Below are 25,531 nucleotides of genomic sequence, written 5' to 3' on the forward strand. Positions count from 1 at the left end.
TACACATAAACACAGAAGGCTCGGTAAGGCAGCTAACACTTGGAGAGTGCTAAACGCAGAACCAGACTCGGAGCTACACAAACACAGAAGGCTCGGTAAGGCAGCTAACACTTGGAGAGTGCTAAACGCAGAACCAGACTCGGAGCTACACATAAACACAGAGGGCTCGGTAAGGCAGCTAACACTTGGAGAGTGCTAAACGCAGAACCAGACTCGGAGCTACACATAAACACAGAGGGCTCGGTAAGGCAGCTAACACTTGGGGAGTGTTAAACGCAGAACCAGACTCGGAGCTACACATAAACACAGAAGGCTCGGTAAGGCAGCTAACACTTGGGGAGTGCTAAACGCAGAACCAGACTCGGAGCTACACATAAACACAGAGGGCTCGGTAAGGCAGCTAACACTTGGGGAGTGCTAAACGCAGAACCAGACTCGGAGCTACACATAAACACAGAGGGCTCGGTAAGGCAGCTAACACTTGGGGAGTGCTATACGCAGAACCAGACTCAGAGTTACACATAAACACAGAAGGCTCGGTAAGGCAGCTAACACTTGGGGAGTGCTAAACGCAGAACCAGACTCGGAGCTACACATAAACACAGAGGGCTCGGTAAGGCAGCTAACACTTGGGGAGTGCTAAACGCAGAACCAGACTCGGAGCTACACATAAACACAGAGGGCTCGGTAAGGCAGCTAACACTTGGGGAGTGCTATACGCAGAACAATACACAGCGATCTGTGAAAAGAAGTCCATGGTTTATAAAGGGTGTGTGATTGTGAGATGGTTCGCAGGTGTGAGCGTGTGATTGAGACAGCTGTGTGTACTTGTGTGCAATTGATGCTGGGAAATGCAGTCCAGGGTAATATATGACAGTCTGTGTGGTGTGAGAGCCAATATGATGGAGAGGCGACCTCTTGTGGCAGTTGGACAAAAGACCACGAACCGGATTCGTGACACTATTACAATAGGTATATCAAATATAAGCTAGTACAGTACTAATTACTAAATTCAAATGAGTTAAAGTGTGTTTCTTATAGCAGTTAAAATATAGTCATTTTCTTTATTATTTATTTTCATTTTTAATTCAGTGATTTTAACCTTTTAATTTAGCTATTTTAATGCTTTAAAGAGCAATTTTATCTACTATCTACTGCTATCTGTTCTGCAAACTATAAAAGGTACAGGTATCATAAAACCAGAGAGAAAGACTGCATGGCAAAAAAACTGTAATAAAAATAAAATAAAAGTCAAATAATAGTATGTGAGAGAGTCAGTGGTAATATCATTGTGTTCCTATTGGTCAGTGTTAGAGGAGCTCAGCTTAGCCTGACAGTTGGCCTGCTTTAGACCAGGTTAGTTTCCCAGCATAAGTTGCCACAGTGACTAAGCTTGATCTAGGTTAAATTTTCTTTATGGAAACAAATCATTTAACAAGGAGTCAGACTAAATGAAATAAGCCAGGCTTATTTGGTTAACTTGATTTATGAAACAGGCCTTAAGGCATTAAAAATTATCATATTTTCTCCATTGCATCATATTGCATCTAATCGCATTATGTTGAATCGGATCGCACTGCATCGTAAAAAGGGGTGAATCGTATCACATCGGTACCTGCTTCATATCTATCTTTAATGTACCGTATCGTTGGCTATGCATCGGCCTGAGTCATGAGATGCACATCCCTAATGTATATATATATACAGTCAGGTCCATAAATATTGGGACATCGACACAATTCTAACATTTTTGGATCTATACACCACCACAATGGATTTCAAATGAAACTAACAAGATGTGCTTTAACTGCAGACTGTCAGCTTTAATTTGAGGGTATTTACACCAAATCAGGTGAACGGTGTAGGAATTACAACAGTTTGCATATGTGCCTCCCACTTGTTAAGGGACCAAAAGTAATGGGACAATTGGCTTCTCAGCTGTTCCATGGCCAGGTGTGTGTTCTTCCCTCATTATCCCAATTACAATGAGCAGATAAAAGGTCCAGAGTTCATTTCAAGTGTGCTATTTGCATTTGGAATCTGTTGCTGTCAACTTTCAAGATGAGATCCAAAGAGCTGTCACTATCAGTGAAGCAAGCCATCATTAGGCTGAAAAAACAAGACAAACCCATCAGAGAGATAGCAAAAACATTAGGTGTGGCCAAAACAACTGTTTGGAGCATTCTTAAAAAGAAGGAACGCACCAGTGAGCTCAGCAACACCAAAAGACCCGGAAGACCACGGAAAACAACTGTGGTAGATGACCGAAGAATTCTTTCCCTGGTGAAGAAAACACCCTTTACAACAGTTGACCAGATCAAGAACACTCTCCAGGAGGTAGGTGTATGTGTGTCAAAGTCAACAATCAAGAGAAGACTTCACCAGAGTGAATACAGAGGGTTCACCACAAGATGTAAACCATTGGTGAGCCTCAAAAACAGGAAGGCCAGATTAGAGTTTGCCAAACGACATCTAAAAAAGCCTTCACAGTTCTGGAACAACATCCTATGGACAGATGAGACCAAGATCAACTTGTACCAGAGTGATGGGAAGAGAAGAGTATGGAGAAGGAAAGGAACTGCTCATGATCCTAAGCATACCACCTCATCAGTGAAGCATGGTGGTGGTAGTGTCATGGCGTGGGCATGTATGGCTGCCAGTGGAACTGGTTCTCTTGTATTTATTGATGATGTGACTGCTGACAAAAGCAGCAGGATGAATTCTGAAGTGTTTCGGGCAATATTATCTGCTCATATTCAGCCAAATGCTTCAGAACTCACTGGATGGCGCTTCACAGTGCAGATGGACAATGACCCAAAGCATACTGCAAAAGCAACCAAAGAGTTTTTGAAGGGAAAGAAGTGGACAGTTATGCAATGGCCAAGTCAATCACCTGACCTGAATCCGATTGAGCATGCATTTCACTTGCTGAAGACAAAACTGAAGGGAAAATGCCCCAAGAACAAGCAGGAACTGAAGACGGTTGCAGTAGAGGCCTGGCAGAGCATCACCAGGGATGAAACCCAGCGTCTGGTGATGTCTATGCGTTCCAGACTTCAGGTTGTAATTGACTGCAAAGGATTTGCAACCAAGTATTAAAAAGTGAAAGTTTGATTTATGATTATTATTCTGTCCCATTACTTTTGGTCCCTTAACAAGTGGGAGGCACATATGCAAACTGTTGTAATTCCTACACCGTTCACCTGATTTGGATGTAAATACCCTCAAATTAAAGCTGACAATCTGCAGTTAAAGCACATCTTGTTCGTTTAATTTGAAATCCATTGTGGTGGTGTATAGAGCTAAAAATGTTAGAATTGTGTCGATGTCCCAATATTTATGGACCTGACTGTATATACTGTACACCGTTGAAGACAAAATTATTAGCCCCCTATGAAATTTCAATTGTTTTTCAAATAACTAATTTTTCAACCAAGCAAGGGAATTTTAAAGGGGTCCTATTATGTTTTTTTCACTTTTTGAATGTTAGTCAGAGTGTAGTGTGTATGTTTGGGTATAAAACAATCTACAAAGTTACAAATCTCAAAGTCCACTCCAAAGGGAGATATTTTGTTTTTTAAAAAATCCCTTTTCAAGAACTACAGCAAACGGCTCATTTGGACTACAAAGTTGTTTTCCTATATTTGTGACATCACAAAAATAAATCCCGCCTACAGAAATTGGCGGGACGGGTGAATGCTTGGTTGAGCACTGCACATTTCAAAATCAAAACCCAGTGTGGGTGGTTTCATATCACTGTATTTCTGGTGGAAACCAACTGTTTTCAGAAAATTATGGATGTCATTTTCATTTCATGTTGCATATAATGTCTGATAAAGCAGTGTTTGTGAGCAGAGCTCTGTTTTGTGTACAGCGTTACTCTGCTGCTCCAACAGCGCCTCCTGCTGGTAGAGAATTCATTTGCATATATATGATGCCAAAATAGTGTAAGTCTGTGGGACTATGGTATAAATAAATTCAACTGTATAACAGTTTCACTGCAATTCATGTTATAATGTTAGAATTCAAGAACAATAAACATAATACATATTACCGTTACACTTATCTGTACATAGTCAATGCAGTTATTTTTAAGCTGTTGTTGACATCCCATCTAAAATATGATTTAGACAAAAAAACAACAAAAACAATAAAATAACCACTTTAATATGTCTTGCTATATCCATGCGTGCAAATGTTCTGCACAATCCTCTTGTTCAATATTCACGAGGTCTGAATTGATTTGGCAATATTGAGGAACTTGCTGTTCTGGTGAGGGGCGGGGCAATACTGAAACACCATCTGTTCACCAATCACAACGCACTGGGACAGCTAACCAATCACAAAACATTTAGTTTTTCAGAAGGCGGGCCTTCATCAAACCCGGAACTAATCGAGTCGTTTGTGTCAGGCTGGGGAGAAAGGTATTGTAAATGTAAATTATGTGAAAAATAATGTGATTTTCGAACCACCAAGCATGAGAGCATGTTCTAGCACACCCCCAAAACAAAATCAAGACTTTCTAAAAGAGCATAATAGGACCCCTTTAACACAGCATTTCTTATTATATTAATCAATTAATATTAATTTATATAATTAATTCCTATTATATTTTTAATCTGGAGAAAGCTTTATTTATTTCAATTTGCCTGGAATAGAATAATTTTTTTTTTTTTTTTTTTTTAAGGTCAATATTATTATTATTATTATTATATAAAGGGGGGGTACAATGCTGTTTCATGCATTCTGAGTTGTTTACACTGTTAAAGAGTTGAACTCTCATGCTAAGGATGGCCAAAGTTTCAAAAAACGTTTGGACGTATAACAGAGTATTTCTGTGCCTGTTAAGATTATTACTTTTAATTACTTGAGTAATTATTTCCAGAAGTACTTGTATCAAAAATCAGCATCTCTAGTTTGCACAAAGTTTAAGATGTAGATAAATTGTCAGATGTTTTCTGTCTGTCAATGTTGACAATGACACTGTCTACATCAGACAAGAGCAATGTGACATAGTATGTAACAATTACAGTCAGTAATGATGTCTACAGTGGATATGGACAGCTATACCTTGCGAGCAATAGGCTCCTGTCCATCTTTCAGGCCGTACCAGCTCACAAGCATCCTCCAGCCCTCTGTGGGTACCAGGATATAGTCCAGCTCATCAATGAGGTGTTCCTTAATGTCCAGCGTGTCCCAATCTACAAACGGGACACACATACATCACTTATGTGCAGCAGAAGAGAAATGCTTTAAATTTCTATGTCATGCGAGCAATCATTTGAGCAAACATGTGTCCATCTCATTTGCTGACATCATTTAGTAAAGCTGACATGCTGATATAATACTGTTCATCTTGAGTAGCATAAGATTAGCATAAAAACAGACACACAATGTGCGTAAATAGCACTGAGAACTACACGCTAGTTTCAAAAGTACAATGAACTAGGCCTATGTGATAGAGCTGAAACAATTCGTTAATGTTGACAATAAAAAACTGTTAACTTTTTGCATTTTTAACATTTTCAAAATGCACAAATTAATATAGCAAAAAGTGCAGAATTTACAAGCTTTCTTTGATTCTCATGCATGTTCGATAAAAAACAATTAGAGTGGTCTCTGGAACAATGCAGAGACATAATAAGTGACTTTAAAATATGAATTTAAAATTGATGAATCCTGTGCCAATTTCGTGATGGGTGTACAGAAATGTGACGTCCAAGAGAAATCCGGTCACTCTGCCAAAAGTGACTGGTACTGCTTTCCGCTCGTTCCGCTCCCACGGCTCTCGGCCCCTCCCCACAATATATATAATACAGTATGTATATATATATATATATATATATATATATATATATATATATATATATATATATATAAATAAAATACAGAACTCTATAAAAATATAATTTCTCCTTCTTCTGAAGCTAAAATGTTGCCTTTAAACTATTCCATGTTTGACTCACATTTAAATTATTAAGGGTTTAATTTCTATTGTCTATCCAGTCAAGGTTTATAGGGATTTTAAGTAATTAGTAATGAGTTAAATTATGTATTGAGTAATTAAATTACTTTTCAGAGAGTAATTAGAAAAGTATTTTAAATACAACATTGATGATGTAATTAGTAATTAATTACGTATTTGAAGTAACTTACCTAACACTGGTTACCTGTAAATTGTCAGCATATCTTTTAAATTTTACCGGTATTCAGAACAGAATAAGATAAAAATCCGAAAATATATGTAGCTATAGAATTATATTTCACAATTATAAAATGAAACAAATTATAAGGGCACATTTATTATAAATAACATGGACCTATAGACATCTAACAATGCTATAAATTATATGTTGGGTACATGTGAGAGGCTCTAGTGTGATCATTTTCCTTACCACAGCAGAAAAATGAAAATATTCTGTAAACCAATCTTAACCAATGATTCCTAATTGCATCTACTTTCGGAAGGCCAAATAAAGTGCTTTTGCTTTCGCATAGAAACACACAGCGTCTCCCTGACACAGCTGAAACTTCACAGCTGAAACCACGCCCTCTTTCTTTGCGTGAACATTTGGGCGAATATTTCCACATCGTGATGTAGACATGTGGCGGCGTGTTTTAATGAGCTGTAACATTAAATGGTTTAATTACAGACGAGTGACAATTCAACTATATCCAATGAATAATGAGGCTAGTATTTCTGTCCGTCTTGACTGGTCGATTAGCATATAAGGGATGCTACGGTTATGGAGGCCAATTTTTTTACAATTTTTGAATAATGAAAATGAGTTTGTGTCTGCTTATTCTATTCATCAGTGTTAAAACCAGTAAAGAAGAAACTGCATTTTCCGTATTTCATTTCTGGTTTATAAAAGGAAAAATCAATGGACACAAAAGTACACGTACCTCTCCTGCATTCAATCTAATAGAAGAAGACATGGTGCTCATGAAAATATGTCAGTGCGCAAATGAAGCCGAACCAGTAGAGTGTTGGAAAGTTTTACAAAACTTCTTGTGTGATGGCCTCAGTGTATTCACGGCAAAGGTCTTTTTTTTTTAGGGATGCATATATCAAAATTGTTGCAGCTGATAACAACTTATGATTTCTTGTTACCATGATTGGTGTAATGGTGAATGAGACAACGAAGTAGAGATCCAAATTTAGCTTTAATGATAAGAGCGTAGTCAAAACCAGACAGGGGTAAAACACAATAGCAGAGGCAAGGCAAAAGAGTAATCCACAAAACAGGTGAGAGTCAGGGCAGGCAGCAATCAATCAAAAAAAAACAAAAAAACATTTTTCTTCCCGAATTTATTTTCTTTATTTTGAATAAAATCCCCAAATGAACTGAGCCTTTTTGTGTTGTGGCTCTGACCGTAACATAATTGGGGGCTTGTCCAAATCTGTCACGTTTATAATTTTTAACTGTTTGATGTGGGAGGAAAGGTGTGTGGCCACCCCATCATAATTTTAAGTGATTGTTTGGATTATTTTTCATGTGGAAGTAACTAGTGGCCGACCGATATATTGGCAAACATTTGGCATTTTTCAAATATCTGCATCGGCTGCTAAGTTTTCCTGTTTCGCCGATGTGTTGCAGGCAGGATTTTTATTTCGATGGCGCTGAGAATGGCAGCGCCTGAGCAGCACACGATGCTCACATTCTCCCTCTCGTTTGCTGTTGTCATCAATGGTTCTGTCTAATACGGATAGAAGTCTGTCTAATAATCATATAGAACGGAAGTCCCCTGCAATGATTAACTTTACATCTTCTCCAACTTGATCTAACACATCTAGAATTTTATTTTCCAAAGAACTAATACCATTTTCCTCTTCTCTATCTCTATATGAACTAGATCCTTCAGGGAAGATATAAGTAAAAGTAAGAACAATGTTAAGTAACACTTTATTTTGATAGTCCACTTTAGACATTCTACTAACAGTAAGTAACCTTGCAACTACATGTCAACTAGCAGTCATTAGAGTATTAGTAGACTGTCTGCTTAATATCTTCTAACACTTTATTTTGATGAGTCCACAACATACCGACTATAAGAAACTTTGAAAGTATATGTCAACTTATTCTACTAAACCTAAACCTACCCTAACAGTCGGAGATTTAGTTGACATGTTGTTGACGTTGTTACAAAGTTACTTATAGTTAGTAGCATGTCTAAAGTGGACTATCAAAATAAAGTGTAACCCAATGTTATCCTCAAATAATCCACTCTTTTTGTCGGAATATAAAAATATGCAGTCAGTTGCAAGAAAAATATTTCACAATAGAATCATGTACATGAACACAGATACCTCTGTGTTCAATTTGACACGCTTATTCACAAGACAAAAAACATGTATAATCAGCCAATAAATGACAAAACTCAGTCTCATTTTGTGACCAGTTCATTCAAACAAATAATAGAGTTTCCCCACAATGTGTCCAATAACTCACTATTGTTGACTTTAGTCTTTAACCCTTGAAATTTCATGCGGTTATAGTTCACGAGTTCACACTTACATATAATAAATAGAATAAAGTTTGTGCGTATTTGGCGTGCTGTCCGAGGGGAGGGCTCCGAGCTCGGAATTTTGGCCCGAACCCAGAGTACCCCCAAAAAGCAACATAGCAAAGGACAGCCGCCCGACGAATAACCCCCCAAAATGAGCGCCAAAAATTTGGCGGGCTGGTGTTTCAGGAAGAAACTTAGTCTTTTGACCAGGAGGGCCCATACAAACTCCGACGGGAGCAGCTCACAGTGCCGGGTGAAAGGGCCCTTCCGGCCGATGGACAGCGTGATTTGGGGTGTTTGATCGGGAGGAATCATACCATTTTTTGACGGGAGCAGCTCACGGCGTCAGGTCGGTGAGCCCTACCGACCGATAAGAGGAGGTGCAGCGTGTTTGGGCCGTCAGACCAGGGGCCCATACTGCCTCCAACGGGAGCAGCTCCCAGGCCCCACTATCCGATGGACGAGGAGCAACGTGATTTGGGAAGCCCGATCAGGAAGGCTCACACCGCTTCTCTAACGGGAGCAGCTCACAGCGTCAGACGGGTGAGCCCTACTGGTTGTTGGCGGAGTGGACGAGCTTGAATCGACTGACCGGGAAGGTCCACGTAGCTTTGACGGGAGCAGCTCACAGCGTCTGATGGGTGGACCTTACCGACCGATGGACGTTTGAACTAATTTTGAAGTGCCGGCCACCAGGGCTTGGTGGCGTCTGATGGGAGTTCAATACTCGTAGCAAAAAATAGAATTTCCTGTGCCAGCGTACCCCAAATAAATGCCATGAATCTGGATGGATAGGCATAGCTTTGAAAGCTGAGGTGATGTCAACTTTTGCCAGCCAAGTACATGATTTCATCATATTTGTTGCATGATCAATGTCCTACTATTGAGAGGGATTTCGTCAAGAGGAATCGAGGTGTTTTATGCTTGAAAACAGGGAGTTATGCAGAGCTGACAGATCGGTTAGAAGGCATTTCTTACCCAAATATTTTCCTAGTAGCCACTCCAATGGGCTAAAGCAAAACTGAGAAGGCGAGGCGTCGAAAGAGCTGATCATGAACCCTCATTTAATTCATGCTGACTATGGGTAAATCTGAACAGATTATTTCTGTGAAACGACTGAACTCAGAAAAAAGGCAACTTTTCAAGGATTTACAATTGCTGTAGCATTTCTGTCGTAAAGAAATGGCCATATATAAAAAAATTAAGTGGAAATTTGAATTGAATGTGGTTTAGCCAAACGACGATTAAATTGCACAGTGACATGTAAAAACGATCGTCGGGCCGTTGGTGCCCTCTGTAGGATTTGACACAATGCGTAATGTAAAATTGTATTGGTTATGATACATTGTTAAGTTTTGTTCAACAGAACCATATTGTTACTTGCTTTTGGTACTTTATTTGAACCAATTATTATGGCCTCATTTCCATTATATATGCATTCAATGTAATTTTAAAGGCTATTGTTTGATTAGGCCTATTTTTTACTACCATAAAATAAATTGTAATTAATCAATTAATTATCAGAACAATCAACCGATAGCTCTGTTACCAAAATTAATCATTGGTGACGGCCTTAGATAAGGGGTCTATGTCCGCACCTGCCAGGATCTGTGTTCAGATGCTATGAGCCAATGGATATGGCTTTGAGGCAACAGCACTTGGTGGGACAGGCAGCGATGTTGCAATCAAAAGAGAATATTGTGACTTAAAATTGAATTTTGTGAAGTAGAGAGCTGTGAGGGAGAGAAGCAGGAGTCGCAATTGTCAGCAGACGTAGCCTCACGCTTAATATCGACCACTGGGGTTTGAGGTGGGAAATTTAAAAGATATTTTAAAAAGGTATTTTAAAGATTCTATGCCGCAAACTTTAAATATTTCATATACTTTTGAAAATCCAGCGTTTAGTTGACCCTGACAAGCGTTCGTCGTCACATTTGTAAACATGATGGCTTTCTTCTTTCGTGAGGGAGTTTGATGCCACAACATCTTTGTTTCGCGGCGGATCAAAAATAAACGCAACACTTTCGTCTCCCGGAAATCTGGTTTAATTCAAGCAGTCAGATGACAACTTCAACATTCCTGAAGTGTTTCCAGATAAGTGTGCCATATGTTTAGCCAACGTTCCGTGGGTGTGCCGTCTGAGGCTGAGACTAGGTGAACTCTGGCCTGCACATTCACATGACGTGATACCGTGTGACCGACAGCAGATCCATAAGTCACAGCATGACCTCCTATCTGAATTAAAGAACACATTTAAAACTGCAGTGCTGCATGAAGATGGGGTAGATTGTATGCTTTCACATTTTAGAAGTAATTTGTTACGTGTTGAATTTAAGAAAGACGCTGCACAGCGTGACGTCATATCATGACTGAGCATGCAAAATTGTTTAGCATGCCGCAACAAAGTCAAGTATGGCCTCGACTTTAGCTGTAGGCTGTGGGAAAGGGGAGTGGATTGTGACTATTGATGGAAAATGCTGAAATGCCTGCAGTGTTGTCTATTTAACAATTTTGTTGTCCGATTTAGCAACTTCTCGATTACCTTAGCAACTTGTTTTCCGAAGCACATAGCAACAAATTTAGCCATTTAAAAATGTAGCAACTTTTAGCATGTTTACATTTTCCTCTAAACCACACAAGAAAATATTGAAAAGCTAGCTGAGCGGCACATCAGCCAGAGACTTTGCAATAGACACATCACATGTGAATGTCCAGTGCTCTCTCCACCCTCAATACCACGACTGAGGTGCCCTTGAGCAAGGCACCGAACCCCCAACTGCTCCCCGGGCGCCGCAGCATAAATGGCGTTTTCGTTCACGCCATCTCTGTGCTTTCTGTCATACTTTCTGTAGAATCTCTTCCTTGTCTTTCCACCTGCTGAAACAGACCACCTCCAGCCTCGCTCTTCCAGGTGATCTCTTTCCAACATGGCGATCGCGGTCAATTGGGAGTTCAACATTGCTCTTGGCTGTGCCCAGATCAAGATGTTCAGTAACATGGTGCCGCACCTTTTTTTCACTTTTTTCCCATGTTTCTCGATCAAACTCCAGAATGCCATAAAAGACTAGATTATGCCATCTATTCTGATTTTCCATGCGCTCATGCCTTTCCTGAAGTTCAGCGTTTTCATGCTCAAGTCTCTCGACTGTCTCCACATACTTTTCAACAAGTTCTCTTAAGTCCATAACTTATTTTTGAAGGGATTCAATTTGCGTAAGAAAGCAGTGCGAGTCGATCGCATGAATTATGTTTCCATCTTTGTTGCCACAGTTTTGTTAGTGCCTTTTTCTGTTCTGAAGAAGGGGGTGTCCCAACACTTTTGTCCATATAGTGTCTATACAAGTCATTGGTGTTTGGTGATGAGTTTTTGGCTTAAGGTCTGCATTTAAAGTCACACCAGAGGTGTTCAGCTGGGATCAGGACTTGGCTTTCTGCAGACCAGTCAAGTTCTTCCACACTGACTGAATCAATCATGTCTTTTTAAACTATGCCTTATACACAGAGGCACTGTCATGTTAGAATAGAAAAGGGTTCTGTCCAAACTGTTGCTATAAAATTAGATGCACACAATTCCCTAGAATATCATTATATGCTTAAACATTAAAATTTGTACTCATAGAAATGACTAAAGTAGTCAAACATGTTCATTAGAAGGGGGTGCCAATACTTTTGGCAATATAGTATAGATAGATAGATAGATAGATATTAGGGGTGGCACAGTACACGTATCGAACCGTACGGTTCATGGGGCAAATTCCAAAATGGAAGTGATCATCCCTATCCCCTTGGAGTGGGGACTTTGGAGTGAGCAGGGCACATGCGTGCCATTATTTAGTCGTTTGGAATGCACTTGGTAAAGGGAGCGATCTAATTTCCTCATTATCTTCAGCTGGGATGATTCAGACTCGACTCTTTCTTTTGAGAGGCAATAACTTTATACACGGTGCACTTTCAGATTTAAAACTTTGCAGGATGTTTTCATTCATTGCATGAAAGGTAATTTTCAACAATCCATAATAGGGGCACTTTAAGCCTACACAGTATCAGTCATCAGCCACATGTCAAAGTATGATGTAGCTATGGCAAATATGATTTAATACGAAGAGTCCATAACGGTTACGTCTGTAACACATTATTATGGTTGTTCAGAGTAAAGAAAGGACATGAGTGGTTGATCATTATTAGAACGGATATAATTTGGTTTTATACAGAAAGTTTCAAGTTAAATTGTATTAAAGTCCCCCTGTAGTAAAAATAAATTTTTTTCATGTTATTTATTTGTCTATGTGGTGTTTTTAATAGGGCTGGGACGATAAATCGATGCAGAATCGATTCATGGATCGATTCCGAGATTTTCCAAATGCGATTCCTCTGGAGTCAATTCTGAGCATAGATTTTAACAGCAGATGGCGCTCTACACTAGTTTTTATCCGCACATTCAAATTCTCATGAGGAAGAGCGCTGAAGAGCACTTGTGCGTTTGGCCGAGTCTGTAATTTCACCTCAGCTCAGAATGCTTTTATGACACGAGATTAATGTAAACACAGCCCACTGTGAACACCCTTGTAATTCGCTTCAACCTTTTCGAATTTTATGAATGATTATTTTAGGTTTAAGTGTGTGTAAGGATTTGGAAACAAGCAGTAAGGTTGTTTCTAAAGCATGCAGTGCCATCTGCTGTTAAAATCTAAGCTTAGAACTGATTCCAGAGGAATCGCAATGCATTCGGAAAATCTCAGACACAATCCATGAATCGATTCTGCATCGATTTATCGTCCCAGCCCTAGTTTTTAATATGCTTTTAGACAAACCATGTGCCAATCCATTAATCAAAACCATTGCTGAGTATTTTCTCCTTAAAACTGTACTTTCCCAAAGGCAGTGCCAGAAACGCTTTTTGAAACAGCCCTTTTTTTGCTATGTCGCAAAAATCAACCAATCGCGTCAAGGGATCCTATCATTAGAATATCATTAACTGTGCTGCATAGTGTCTAGTGAGAAGGCAGCCAGGTTAATCCGGTATATTTTTCTGTAGATGTTTCGCTAGCTGTTGATACTTTTCACTATTTTCAAGATGAAATGTGCTGTTAGTGCTTATTTTTTTGTATTTAGAACCGCTAGCTTGAATAATAACCTGCGGCAACAATGTAAAAGTCAGACCCAGTCAGACCCACCTCTCCCGAGACAGGAGACCGTGATCAGTGGCTCCAGTGCATCAGAGACATGTTTTCAAAATCCAAATCAAACAGGTAAACGTAAAAAAAGATCTCCATTTTGATAACATGAACTATAGTTGGACTAAAGTGTAAATTTACTATAGGTGCACACCTCATATGTGGTGATTTCCTTCACATTTCTATTAACGCACATTAATGCAGTAAAATACAGACCTAAATGCATAACTTGGTTTTATTATTTTGGTAAAAACTTAAATTTTTCATGGTAAGGTTGACATTTGCATAGAATTTCTCACCTCTGATCAGACCAGAGTTGTCCACTGGTCCAGGAAACACGTTCTTGCTGCCCATCACATTGTCCAAGGTGACAAAACCCACATATTTCTTCCACTTCTTGAACCAGCTACTGTCCACCAAATACCTGCAGGAAACAACTCCAGATTAGGGCTGTCATGAAAGACTTTTCACTACACTATTATAGTTTCCAAAAGAATTCACAATAACAATATACAACCCTTATTCCAGAGAAGTTGGGACATTTTGTAAAGTGCAATAAAATTAACAATCTGTAATGTGTTAGTTCTCTTTAACTTATTTAATTGAAAAAAGTACAAAGAATAGATTTTCACTGACAAATATGAACAATTTTTTATTTTGATGGCTGCAACACACTAAAAAAAAAGTTGGGAAAGAGGCATGTTTAACACTGTGTCACATCAACCTTCTTTTTAATTACAATGTTTCATTGTTTGGGAATTAAGGATACTAAATTGTTACAATTTTGCAAGACTTCACATGTTAACACATTCACTCCGAGTCTACAAAACCATGCTGTTATAGAACATGAATGAAAGTATTTTACTTATCCCTCTGGCAGATTATTTTACTTGTTTTAAGCAAAATGCAGTTAATTTAGTTTTTTTTCCCCCTGGAAACAAGACTAAATATAAAATGATTTCAGAGGCGGCCAAAGTACACAACTCCATTACTTCAGTGAAAGTACAGATACTTCTGGTCAAATATTACTCCGTTACAAGTGAAATTTGTAAAGACCGGTTTTTACTTAAGTACATAACTTGCTTTCAAAAGTACTTAAGTACCAGAAGTAAATGTCTCTTTTTTTTATGTCAATGCACTGTTTTATCATTGTTGTAATGCTTGCAATACCTCTGAAGCAACTTACAATACATTACAAACCTGCTTTAAAACACAGCAACAACTGTAGCAGTATAACTTTACAACAGCAACACTGCTTTAACAAAAAAAAAAAAGCAAAACAGCAAGACTTATTTGACATCAAAACAAAAAATTAATAATGCTGTCTAATCGCTCTTGCTGTACTTTGATATCCCACACAGAACGGTCTGTGCAATGCTGCTTAAAGTCCAACACCTTTTCTGTTTTATTAGGAGATGCACAACAGTCCTTCTGGGGCTTTATAGGTAATATTTTCACATACACAATTTAGCAAAATCAGACAATATTGTCTAATATATACCACAATATTAACTTATTATTGAATTGTTGATAATATCACATTTGCAACTGGTCAGTGTTCAAAAAATGCTGGGAAATCACTTCATGTAGCCTTGCAAGAGTGATTACTGATAAACTGTCTGAAAAAAAGAAAGTCACGTTTTAGAGAAGAAGAAAAAATAAAAAATAAAAATCACCCACTGACTTTCAAAGCTGCTAACAACTTTCTACTTCGAGGACCTTGATAGAAATGTAGTGGAGTGAAAAGTACAATATTTGTCTTTCAAGTGTAGTGAAGTTAATGTCATAAGTTACAAGTAAAGTACAGATACTCAAAAAGTGTACTTAAGTACAATACTCAAGTAAATGTACTTAGCTACTGTCCGCCTCGGCTTAATTTAAGAATATTTTGATATTTTGACTAGAAACGACAAAAATACAAAGATTAGCCGTAGTAGTCAATAGTCTCTTATTGGCCTAATTAGACAAGTTCTCCATAAAACAATTAAAACAAGGCTCTGCAATTTATAACACGTTATACAGACACTTCATATTTAATGGTATTTGATGATTCATTAGTATCATTTATATATTATACGTTCAATAAAACATTTGGAATGGGTTTGTAATATCTCTTTTTAGTAATGTTTTGGCTTGAGTTTTTGTTGCATTAACACAGAATCATTTTGTGAATCAGTTTTTCAAAGCTTTTAAAAGGTTCATTTCTCCCATCGCTATTTAGTAAAGTGTCAAAGTACAACTGGAAATCAGAGTATGTGAGTGAGCTTCACTACCGCTCCATCAAAAGCACAATTAATGCCAACAGCCCATAAAATAACTGCATTTTATCAAGAATTCACACATTAAACATCATTAGCTAGCTCGACACATGTGGATCACTCGAATCAGAAAGAAGGTGAAGGTTAAAATAACGCCAGTGGACACTATATCTCAGTGCGGGAGGTTATAGGTTATATCTTAAGCATGTTTGTTTGTAGCATGTGGATACTTAATATCGATTGGGTGAATTTGCGTCTTAAACAGTTTATTGTACAGGTAGTTAACGCTCTGTGCTGCTATATTGTTGCACATGCACACAACACACAAGCTTGCACATAATGTACAGATCACGCACACATAGAAACAGGGGTGGAGAAAATTAATGTCAACGCTGTCCTCTGGTTTATCAGATTAAAAACAGAAAAGTTACAGCATATTCTTAATGAAATATTTATACTTTTCTACTATTGTGTATTTATTTTTCGTTTAAAATAATTTCAGAGCAGAACTTTGTAATATTTCAAACATACTGAAATAGTTTAGCCGTGGAGCGAAGGCGGAGTGGTGTTTCTGATCAGTTGAGCGAGGAGTGAGATATAGTGAACCCAGAACAGAGCTGGAGTGGAGTGATTATTGAATGCGTGGAATACGGAGGGGAAATTGTTGCCTCTCCACTCTGCTGGGAATAATGTTTTTTCTCCATACCCTTTAGTTTTTAAAGGGGTCATATGACGTTGCTAAAAAGAACATTATTTTTGGTGTATTTGGTGCAATGCAATGTGTTTGTGGTTTAAGGTTCAAAAAACACATTATTTTCCACATACTGTACATTATTGTTGTTCCTCTATGCCCTGCCTTTCTGAAACGCATTGCTTTTTACAAAGCTCATTGTTCTGAGAAGTGAGGTGTGCTCTGATTGGCCAGCTATTCAGTGCGTTGTGATTGGCCGAATACCTCAAGCATGTGATGGAAATGTTACGCCCCTCACCATACTGTGATGCCGTGCCCCGGTGTGACGAGACAAAAACTATAAAACCCGTCACAAACGATGCATTTGTTGCATCCAGTGGGGACATAATTACTGATTATAATGACTTTTACTGTCTTTTTATGCGTCATGTTGCATCGTGCCGCGTAAACATTACCATGTCTGCATTTGTGATCGGAGAAATGACAAACAACAAGCGCTACTCTACACAGCTGAAAACTCACGTTTGAATAGTCAGTAGCAGATTTTTTTAAATAAGAAAAAGTACTTACAGGCTGTGAGTCAGAAGCGCCAGACTGTCTTTGCAAAGTTGGAATTGCCCCACTTTATAGAAACAGCCTTTGAGCACAGCTGGCATTGTAGGCTCGTCCAGGTTCAGGAAACAGTCCTCCGTAAAATGCGCCGCACACACTCTAATATTAATTAGTTTAATTATTATTATTATAGATGTTTCTAACAATAATTCTGTTTTAATAGATGGCAAACTTTACTACATTTCCCTAAAAAACAATGTGGAATTGAGAAGAGAAGTGGTTGTTGGGCAAAAAGAGGCCAACCAAATCTTTTTAGAATTCCATGCCAGCCCCTATGGAGCACACTGCGGAACAGAAAAGACAAAGCTTGCCATTTCAGACAGATTTTACTGGCCTGGAATGGGGGTGGACATTGATAAATGGGTAAATATAAAATTATTCCTTTCAACTTTGCCATTGGATACAAATGGATTATGTTTTCGATTGCATTTCTCATGTGGTTATTTCTGAATATCAGGTTTTGCAGTGTGTCCAGTGCCAGTTTAGTAGGCCGTCCATCAAACAAGAGCCCAAATACATCCCAATATGTGTATGTTAGCTTGTTCACACACATTCAAAGAGAATGTGTCACAGAATATGGTCACGCAATTTAAATGTATTTGTTGTGCTCTTTTAACTTTAAGGTGGACAAGCCTCTGGAACTGTTAGGTATGGACCTAGTGGGTAAAGTCACCAGGACCAACAAAGGCAACGAGTACATTTGTGTCATGGTTGACTACTACACAAAATGGACCGAGGCCTATGCGATTCCCAATAAATCTGCTGCAGTTGTCTCTCGCTGCATCATCAATTTCTTTTACAGGTTTGGGGCACCAAAGAGGATACTCACTGACCAAGGCACTGAGTTTGTGAACCAGGTTTGTAGCTTGCTGAATGAACCAAATTTTGTATGCAAAAATTGCGTACATAAAATATGCATTGAACCTTAAATGTTTTGTGCTAATCAGAATCCTGCAAACCTTATGCATGTTTTTCAAACAGATCAATAGAGAACTCCGTGCCTTCCTCTGTGTGGAAAGAAGCCTCTGTGCCCCATATCATCCACAAACTAACGGGCTCGTGGAAAAACTAAATGGAACCATTCAGAGGTGAACCTTTATTAACAGGTGGCTTTGTGGGAATACAATATTCAAGGTAATATTGGTTGGCTTTCCAATTGGTTATACTGATAACCTTCCACTCCTCTTGTAGAGCCTTGTGTAAACTCGTGGATGCACGACCTGAAAAATGGGATGATTACCTAGACGCAGTCATGTTTGGTCTAAGAACCAATACTCAGCTGACAACTAGGTTCTCCCCATTTTTCTTAATGTTTGGCATGGAGGCACGATAACCTTGTGAGGTGCCTGAAACGTTTGAGGTATGAAATGTACATTCTTCAAGAAAAATTTATGTTTCCATTACAAATTGAATACATAATTTCAATGTTCTATATTTTCCAAAAGGTCAACAGCACAGTGGAATCCGTAATCACAGAGGATACTGTGTCAGGGGCCATTTCTCTCAAGGAGAAAATGGACCACATAGTAAAAGTGAATGTGACAAAAAAACAGGAGCAGAGACAGAGGGTGGCAAATCAAGCACCGTTCTCTGTAGGCCAAAAGGTCCTACGGAAAAACATAAGGACCCAGCAGAGGAAGGGGGGCAAGCTTGAGCGCAGCTGGTTGGGACCATATGAAATTGTACATCTAAAAGACAAGAGTGCAGATCTGAGGGATGAGAAGGGTTCCATATACCCCAAACTGAGTACAGACCACCTTAACCCTCTAAGCGCCAAAGTCGCAAAATTGCGACAAGACGTCATACTTCATGAAATGGGCTGTAGTTCCTAATCTGGTGTAATGGCTCATTTGTATTCCCTTCCACTAGATGGCAGACATGTAGTACTTCGATTCTAGACCAAAATTGTTCGAGGAAATAGCAGAGTAAGTGAGCTATCGTGTCATTGATGCGGAAGCAATTCAGTTCATAGCGTCTGAGTAAATTGTGAGATTTGTGAGAGAAAATCGCCAAACGGCTAATAAAAAGTTGTACTGTGAGGATGTGTTGCAAATGTCATTCACCGATTCTGACTCTGAAGGGGAATATTTGCCTTTTGGAAATGACGATCGGCCGTCTAATGATCGCGCTTCTCCCGGTACATCTTTTCCGCACAATGGTGCGATTGGAACGAGGCGCGAACGTTCACAAAGCACAAACAAGTGGTCATTTCAACACTTTGCCCAACGGGGATGGGGGTGGACGTGGTCTTAGTGTCCATAGGAGAGCTGTTGCTCTCTGATAATCGGCCAGATTGCGCTGTTTGTTCTGATCGCGCGCGCTCCAAGGGCCGCCGGCAGACAGTACAGGTGCAGTCAGTTTGGGGTAGGTCTGTGTGCTGTGCCATGCAATGAGAGCTACCATACTCTCAAGAACTATAAACTGTCACATAGATACCTGATTGGACAGATAGCTGGTCAACTGAGCAAAAAATAGGCACATGTATTTTACTATGGCACAGTAATATAGTAATAATTTACTACTTTCTCCAGTTTTACTGTTGATTTCCTCTTTTCCTGATCATTTGGAATGAGGATAAAAAGACAAAAAAACAACAACAACATGCAAATAAGTTCAAACATCCATTCAATATCTATTATTTCCTGAATATTACTGATGAACTGATCAAAAAGTAGGCTACTGTTCACATGCGTTTTACTACTATATAGAATAGTAATATAGTAATAATTAAGTACTTTCTCCTGTTTTATTGTTGGTTTCCTCTTTTCTGATTATTTGGAATGAGGAGAAAGAGACAAAAAAAACAAACATCAATTCAATATCTACTATTTCCTAAATATTATGAAATTCAAGAGGGCCGCCCCTGATGACGTCATAATATGCAAATTAGATGAGTATATTTACACCCCACATAAACTTTCGGTCATGCCCAACATTTTTCTAATTTACAGTAGATCTCTATCTTTAAGCCATTTCAAGCCACAAGCTTTTGAAATCTTGATGTCAAAATCCAGCATTTTTTCCAAAAAACCCTGGCGCCTAAAGGGTTAAATCCTTTAAAGAAAACACACCACGGCTACCCCACAGACTTATTCTACATGAACCCCAACTTAAAAGACCACATCAAGAAACTGGACGACACCCTTCACCTACACCTGTAGACCTTACCATCACTAAAGAAAAGCAGCCCTCACAATCACCACCATCACCTCCATCCTCACCAACGGCATCAAAGCTTTCTCCCCGTGTCTCCCCCAAATCATCCTCTTCCCTGTCTCCACTGGATTTATCAATGCCACTTTCCTCTCCTGTGTCCCACACTACTACAGTGGCAACAGTTATACCACCTGACGCCAAGGATGCAGCTGTTAAGTGCTGATGAAAAATCACATGTTGTGATCGATCAATGTCTGAATTATAATATTTGTCATGTGGTGTGTGCTGCTTTTTTTTTTTTTCTGTAGGTATCAAAAGTGTCTGGGCTGGAAATGACAGTCATGTGCTGCTGTCCAAAGTGGGACCCTATAAGCTATTTTACCAAGATATTTTACAGATCGGCCCTGGGAAGGAGTTGGAGAGTGAGGTGTGTGTTTTTTGTGTGTCGGATAAGGCTTTCATGTAATGTATTCATAATTTGAATTAATGTTTAATTTTCCAATGTCTGCCAAGGTAATAAATGCATATCTGAGACTGAAAGTGAAGCAGCACAACTTGACCTCACCAGAGAAAGCATTCCATATGGACACATTTGCTATGACAGCCATGTGGAATGGAAAATATCAGGGACTCAAGGTCTGTTGTATTAATGCTTTTATTTATTAATGTTTCTATTAATTTTGTTCAGGCCATGTGTAAAATTAATGTGTGTTGTCTGTACAAATGGCCTTGGATGCTATGTGTAGATAATACTTGTTTGATTTCTTTTTATTTTCAGGTGGATCCAGCGAACTATGAGGTCATAGTGGGCATTGTAAATGAGTGCCACCATTGGTTTTTAGTTGCAAGTGTTTGTGACGGAGAAGAGTTTTCTTTGAGCTTTCCCTTATCCCCTTAAAATTGCACTAATCCCTTATTGTGATGTCTGGGAATTTTGCATATTACCTAGGCTTTATACCCATCCAAAAAAAAGCCATTCTGCTTGACCTACTTGGAGAGTCTGACATCAAGAAGAAAAGGTGTTTGGAAAAAACACGGTATTTAATTTGCCAGTCTGATGTAGTGTTTTTGGGAAGTTGTGTATGATTGAAAGAATGGAAAAATGTGTTTGTAGAGCAATGATGAGAAAAAAGGGAATTCCAGTTTCACGCTGCGTGTGTGAAAGTCTGTCTCATCCACGTCAGATGGATGCTACATCATGTGGTGTGTTTGCTTTGAAGGTGTGTGACACGGCACATATGAAATGTTCATTGAAATAGGAGGATTTGTTTAATTTCTTTAAACTTTTATTTTCAGTTTGCAGAACATATTCTGCTAAATACCAACATTGACTTCTCCAATGCACCACAAGACGTAGCCCAACTCAGACTGGAGATTGCATCAACACTGCTTGACCAATCTGGTATTTATTATTTTTACTTAACCATGAATGTTATTGACATGCCGTTTGATGTGCATCACTTTCATAAGTGTTTTGAAAATTTGACCTAAAAAAAAATCATACCCTGTCCATTGTACTGTACCTTAAAGATGACCTAAGTGTGACCTGTGTCACTTTTGTGGGGAAGCAGAAACATTTGATGACTCGGATGCAGATGATCTCTGGGTAACCAATTTATTTATTAAATTGGTGTGGTTTATTAAGGAATAAATTAGCACAACTGCTGACAATGTTACTAACATTATTATTTTTACAGATTTCCTGTGATGACTGTGGGCGATGGTTCCATATGGCTTGTGTTAATAATCCATCCACAGAAAAAAATTACAAATGCTTTTCTTGCAATAAATCAAACTGAATTTTAAAACCATTGGTTTTGTAGTTTTTTTTTTTTTTTTTTTTTTTGTGGAAAAATTTACACCTTCCGCAAAATTTGGCTCTTTATTTCACTCAAAATTAAGTGACATTTAAAAACATACAGACATTGTGTTTCAAATAGGCCTGCGCTACAGAGTTCTGCACAATAACCAAAGCCTCAAACATTACGCTTAAATCGGTTGTAAGTTGGGGAAAAACCTCGCTACTTAAATGCATTTTCAAGTTTCGGAGAAAAGACGGTATTTTGAACCATTTGACTTTCCGTACATCCAGATGCGCTTCTTGCGCACACTAGTTCTGATCGTACGTTTGGTAAATAGGCAACTACGCAAGAATTGTAGTATGGTTGCGTAAAGGGAAACAGACATTCCGAGGGGAACAGAATCGACTGCTACACCGGAGGCTTTCACACTGGACTTGTTTGCTACTGGAATAACGCGGAAGTGAAAACAGCGCGTTACTAACCCCATGTACTGATCATTACTAATTCTGATGTCGGACTAACGCTAGTCATTATGATCTCTGAATCGTCTGGACTGATCATTATGGTCGATTTTCACGTTATTGGTTGATTGATTAAACTCTGAGAAAGTCAACAGCAATCCTTTCTGTCGCGCAGAGTTTAATTGTATATTATGAGTGTGTTATCTAGTGCTTCTCACCAGGTATCTGCTTTGCGCAGCGGCATTTTCAAGAGCGCCGCGATCTCTGCTCTCTGCGTCGCCACATCTGCCATCTTCACTCGCACAGACGCACACTACCAAAGCCGCTTGAAGAGCAACAAGACAATCCCTAACACTTCCGGAAGCACTGGCGTCATCACACACGCTGCCGCGTGCAAGGGTGTGTTCAGCTGGAGTATCCAATGTCTGCACTATTAGTGTCTCCTAGCGAAAATATAAAACCAAAACATTTTCAAACTTTGTCTGGTTTCACTTTCTCAGATTCCTTATTCAATAGCAATCTAATATTTAAAAAAACGATCAAATAGTGTAATAAATGCATTGTTCATTGTTAGTTAATGCATTAACTAATGTTAATAAATGACACCTTATTCTAAAGTGTTACCATATTTTGAATTGTTTTTAGCTTTTTTTCTGAATCTTTATTCATTCGAAAAGCACACAAAGCTATCGTTTGACTTTATAAACTTTTATTTCATGCATGATTTGTACGGATCTGTTGACTGAATGCAAAGTGTGAATTCTAGGAGAATTTGGTGTAATCTTTCAATTAAATTATTAGAAATATTAAACGTAATGATAACCATTCAACACTCAAAATAATTTAAATAAAATCTTTCAAAGATCAAGAACAACTTTCCTCAGGATGCTTTTTTTCAGATTAGACGTATCTTTTGAGTTTTGTTGCAGGTAGGCATTGTACTGCACTGCATTGATGTTACGTCCTTTTTCAGATTTATAAACTAGTCTTTGTATTTCCACGAGAGAAAAGCATTGTGCTAACAGCTTTCTGTTGTGTCGTCCATTTTTGTGTCGTGATGATGAGCGTACTCTCACTACGAGTTGCCAAATGAACAGGCGGCTGCACGCAGTTTTTTTTTTTTTACGGAGAATCAGTTGCCTTATTGGTTAAAATCCCCAAACTGTTTACTTAAATATTAAATGAAGAAATTACATTAAAATGAAAAGTAATCACTTTGGTAAAATACTTTTTGGATGTAACTGTAATTTGATTACCACCTATTTAAAATGTAATTATAATGAAATACAGTTACACATATTTTGTATTTTAAATACGTAACGCCGTTACATGTATTTCGTTACTCCCCAGCCCTGGTGATGCGCCATTAACAGATATTTCCCTAAACTGTCACATAGTTCATATATTTTTCCGCCAAGGGGTGAGAACACAATGATTACGAAAATGACTATTTATTTTTGTTACTTAATTTATTTCAGTTAGTTTTAACTACAATTAACAACAATAACTGTTGTTAGCTTAGTTTCGTTTTAGTTTTTGAATTTTTTTATTTAATTTCAGTTAACAAAATTGTTTTTTATCAATCGTTTTCATCTTAGTTTTAGTTTTCATTTACAAAAATAACCTTGGTAGAGTGGTTGTGTTCACACATTGCCAACTAACATTTATGTACAAACACCATGTAAAAGTGGATTTTGCATAATACAGTCAGGTCCATAAATATTGGGACATTGACACAATTCTAATTTTTTTAGCTCTATACACCACCACAATAGATTTCAAATGAAACGAACAAGATGTGCTTTAACTGCAGACTGTCAGCTTTAATTTGAGGGTATTTACATCCAAATCAGGTGAACGGTGTAGGAATTACAACAGTTTGCATATGTGCCTCCCACTTGTTAAGGGACCAAAAGTAATGGGACAGAATAATAATCATAAATCAAACTTTCACTTTTTAATACTTGGTTGCAAATCCTTTGCAGTCAATTACAGCCTGAAGTCTGGAACGCATAGACATCACCAGACGCTGGGTTTCATCCCTGGTGATGCTCTGCCAGGCCTCTACTGCAACCGTCTTCAGTTCCTGCTTGTTCTTGGGGCATTTTCCCTTCAGTTTTGTCTTCAGCAAGTGAAATGCATGCTCAATCGGATGCAGGTCAGGTGATTGACTTGGTCATTGCATAACAGTCCACTTCTTTCCCTTCAAAAACTCTTTGGTTGCTTTTGCAGTATGCTTTGGGTCATTGTCCATCTGCACTGTGAAGCGCCGTCCAGTGAGTTCTGAAGCATTTGGCTGAATATGAGCAGATAATATTGCCCGAAACACTTCAGAATTCATCCTGCTGCTTTTGTCAGCAGTCACATCATCAATAAATACAAGAGAACCAGTTCCACTGGCAGCCATACATGCCCACGCCATGACACTACCACCACCATGCTTCACTGATGAGGTGGTATGCTTAGGATCATGAGCAGTTCCTTTCCTTCTCCATACTCTTCTCTTCCCATCACTCTGGTACAAGTTGATCTTGGTCTCATCTGTCCATAGGATGTTGTTCCAGAACTGTGAAGGCTGTTTTAGATATCGTTTGGCAAACTCTAATCTGGCCTTCCTGTTTTTGAGGCTCACCAATGGTTTACATCTTGTGGTGAACCCTCTGTATTCACTCTGGTGAAGTCTTCTCTTGATTGTTGACTTTGACACACATACACCTACCTCCTGGAGAGTGTTCTTGATCTGGCCAACTGTTGTGAAGGGTGTTTTCTTCACCAGGGAAAGAATTCTTCGGTCATCCACCGCAGTTGTTTTCCGTGGTCTTCCGGGTCTTTTGGTGTTACTGAGCTCACCGGTGCGTTCCTTCTT

General features: G+C 38.7%; 1 protein-coding gene across 1 annotated transcript in view; it reads right to left on the reverse strand.

The window, feature by feature from the left end:
- LOC306866685 (E3 ubiquitin-protein ligase TRIM16-like) overlaps positions 1 to 23,100 on the reverse strand; it is a 41,085-nt gene extending 17,985 nt beyond the window's left edge. The window contains exons 1-3 of the mRNA XM_079411967.1: positions 22,884 to 23,100; positions 13,985 to 14,109; positions 5,071 to 5,201 (exon numbers count right to left, since the gene is read on the reverse strand). Of these exons, the coding sequence (XP_079268093.1) occupies positions 5,071 to 5,201; positions 13,985 to 14,109; positions 22,884 to 22,957 (330 nt within the window). The 5' untranslated portion in view covers positions 22,958 to 23,100. The remainder of the gene's footprint in view (positions 1 to 5,070; positions 5,202 to 13,984; positions 14,110 to 22,883) is intronic.
- Positions 23,101 to 25,531: the final 2,431 nt, after the last annotated feature.

The sequence above is a fragment of the Barbus barbus genome, assembly GCF_936440315.1.
Source record: "Barbus barbus genome assembly, chromosome: 4".
In the NCBI taxonomy this organism is placed as follows: Eukaryota; Metazoa; Chordata; class Actinopteri; order Cypriniformes; family Cyprinidae; genus Barbus; species Barbus barbus.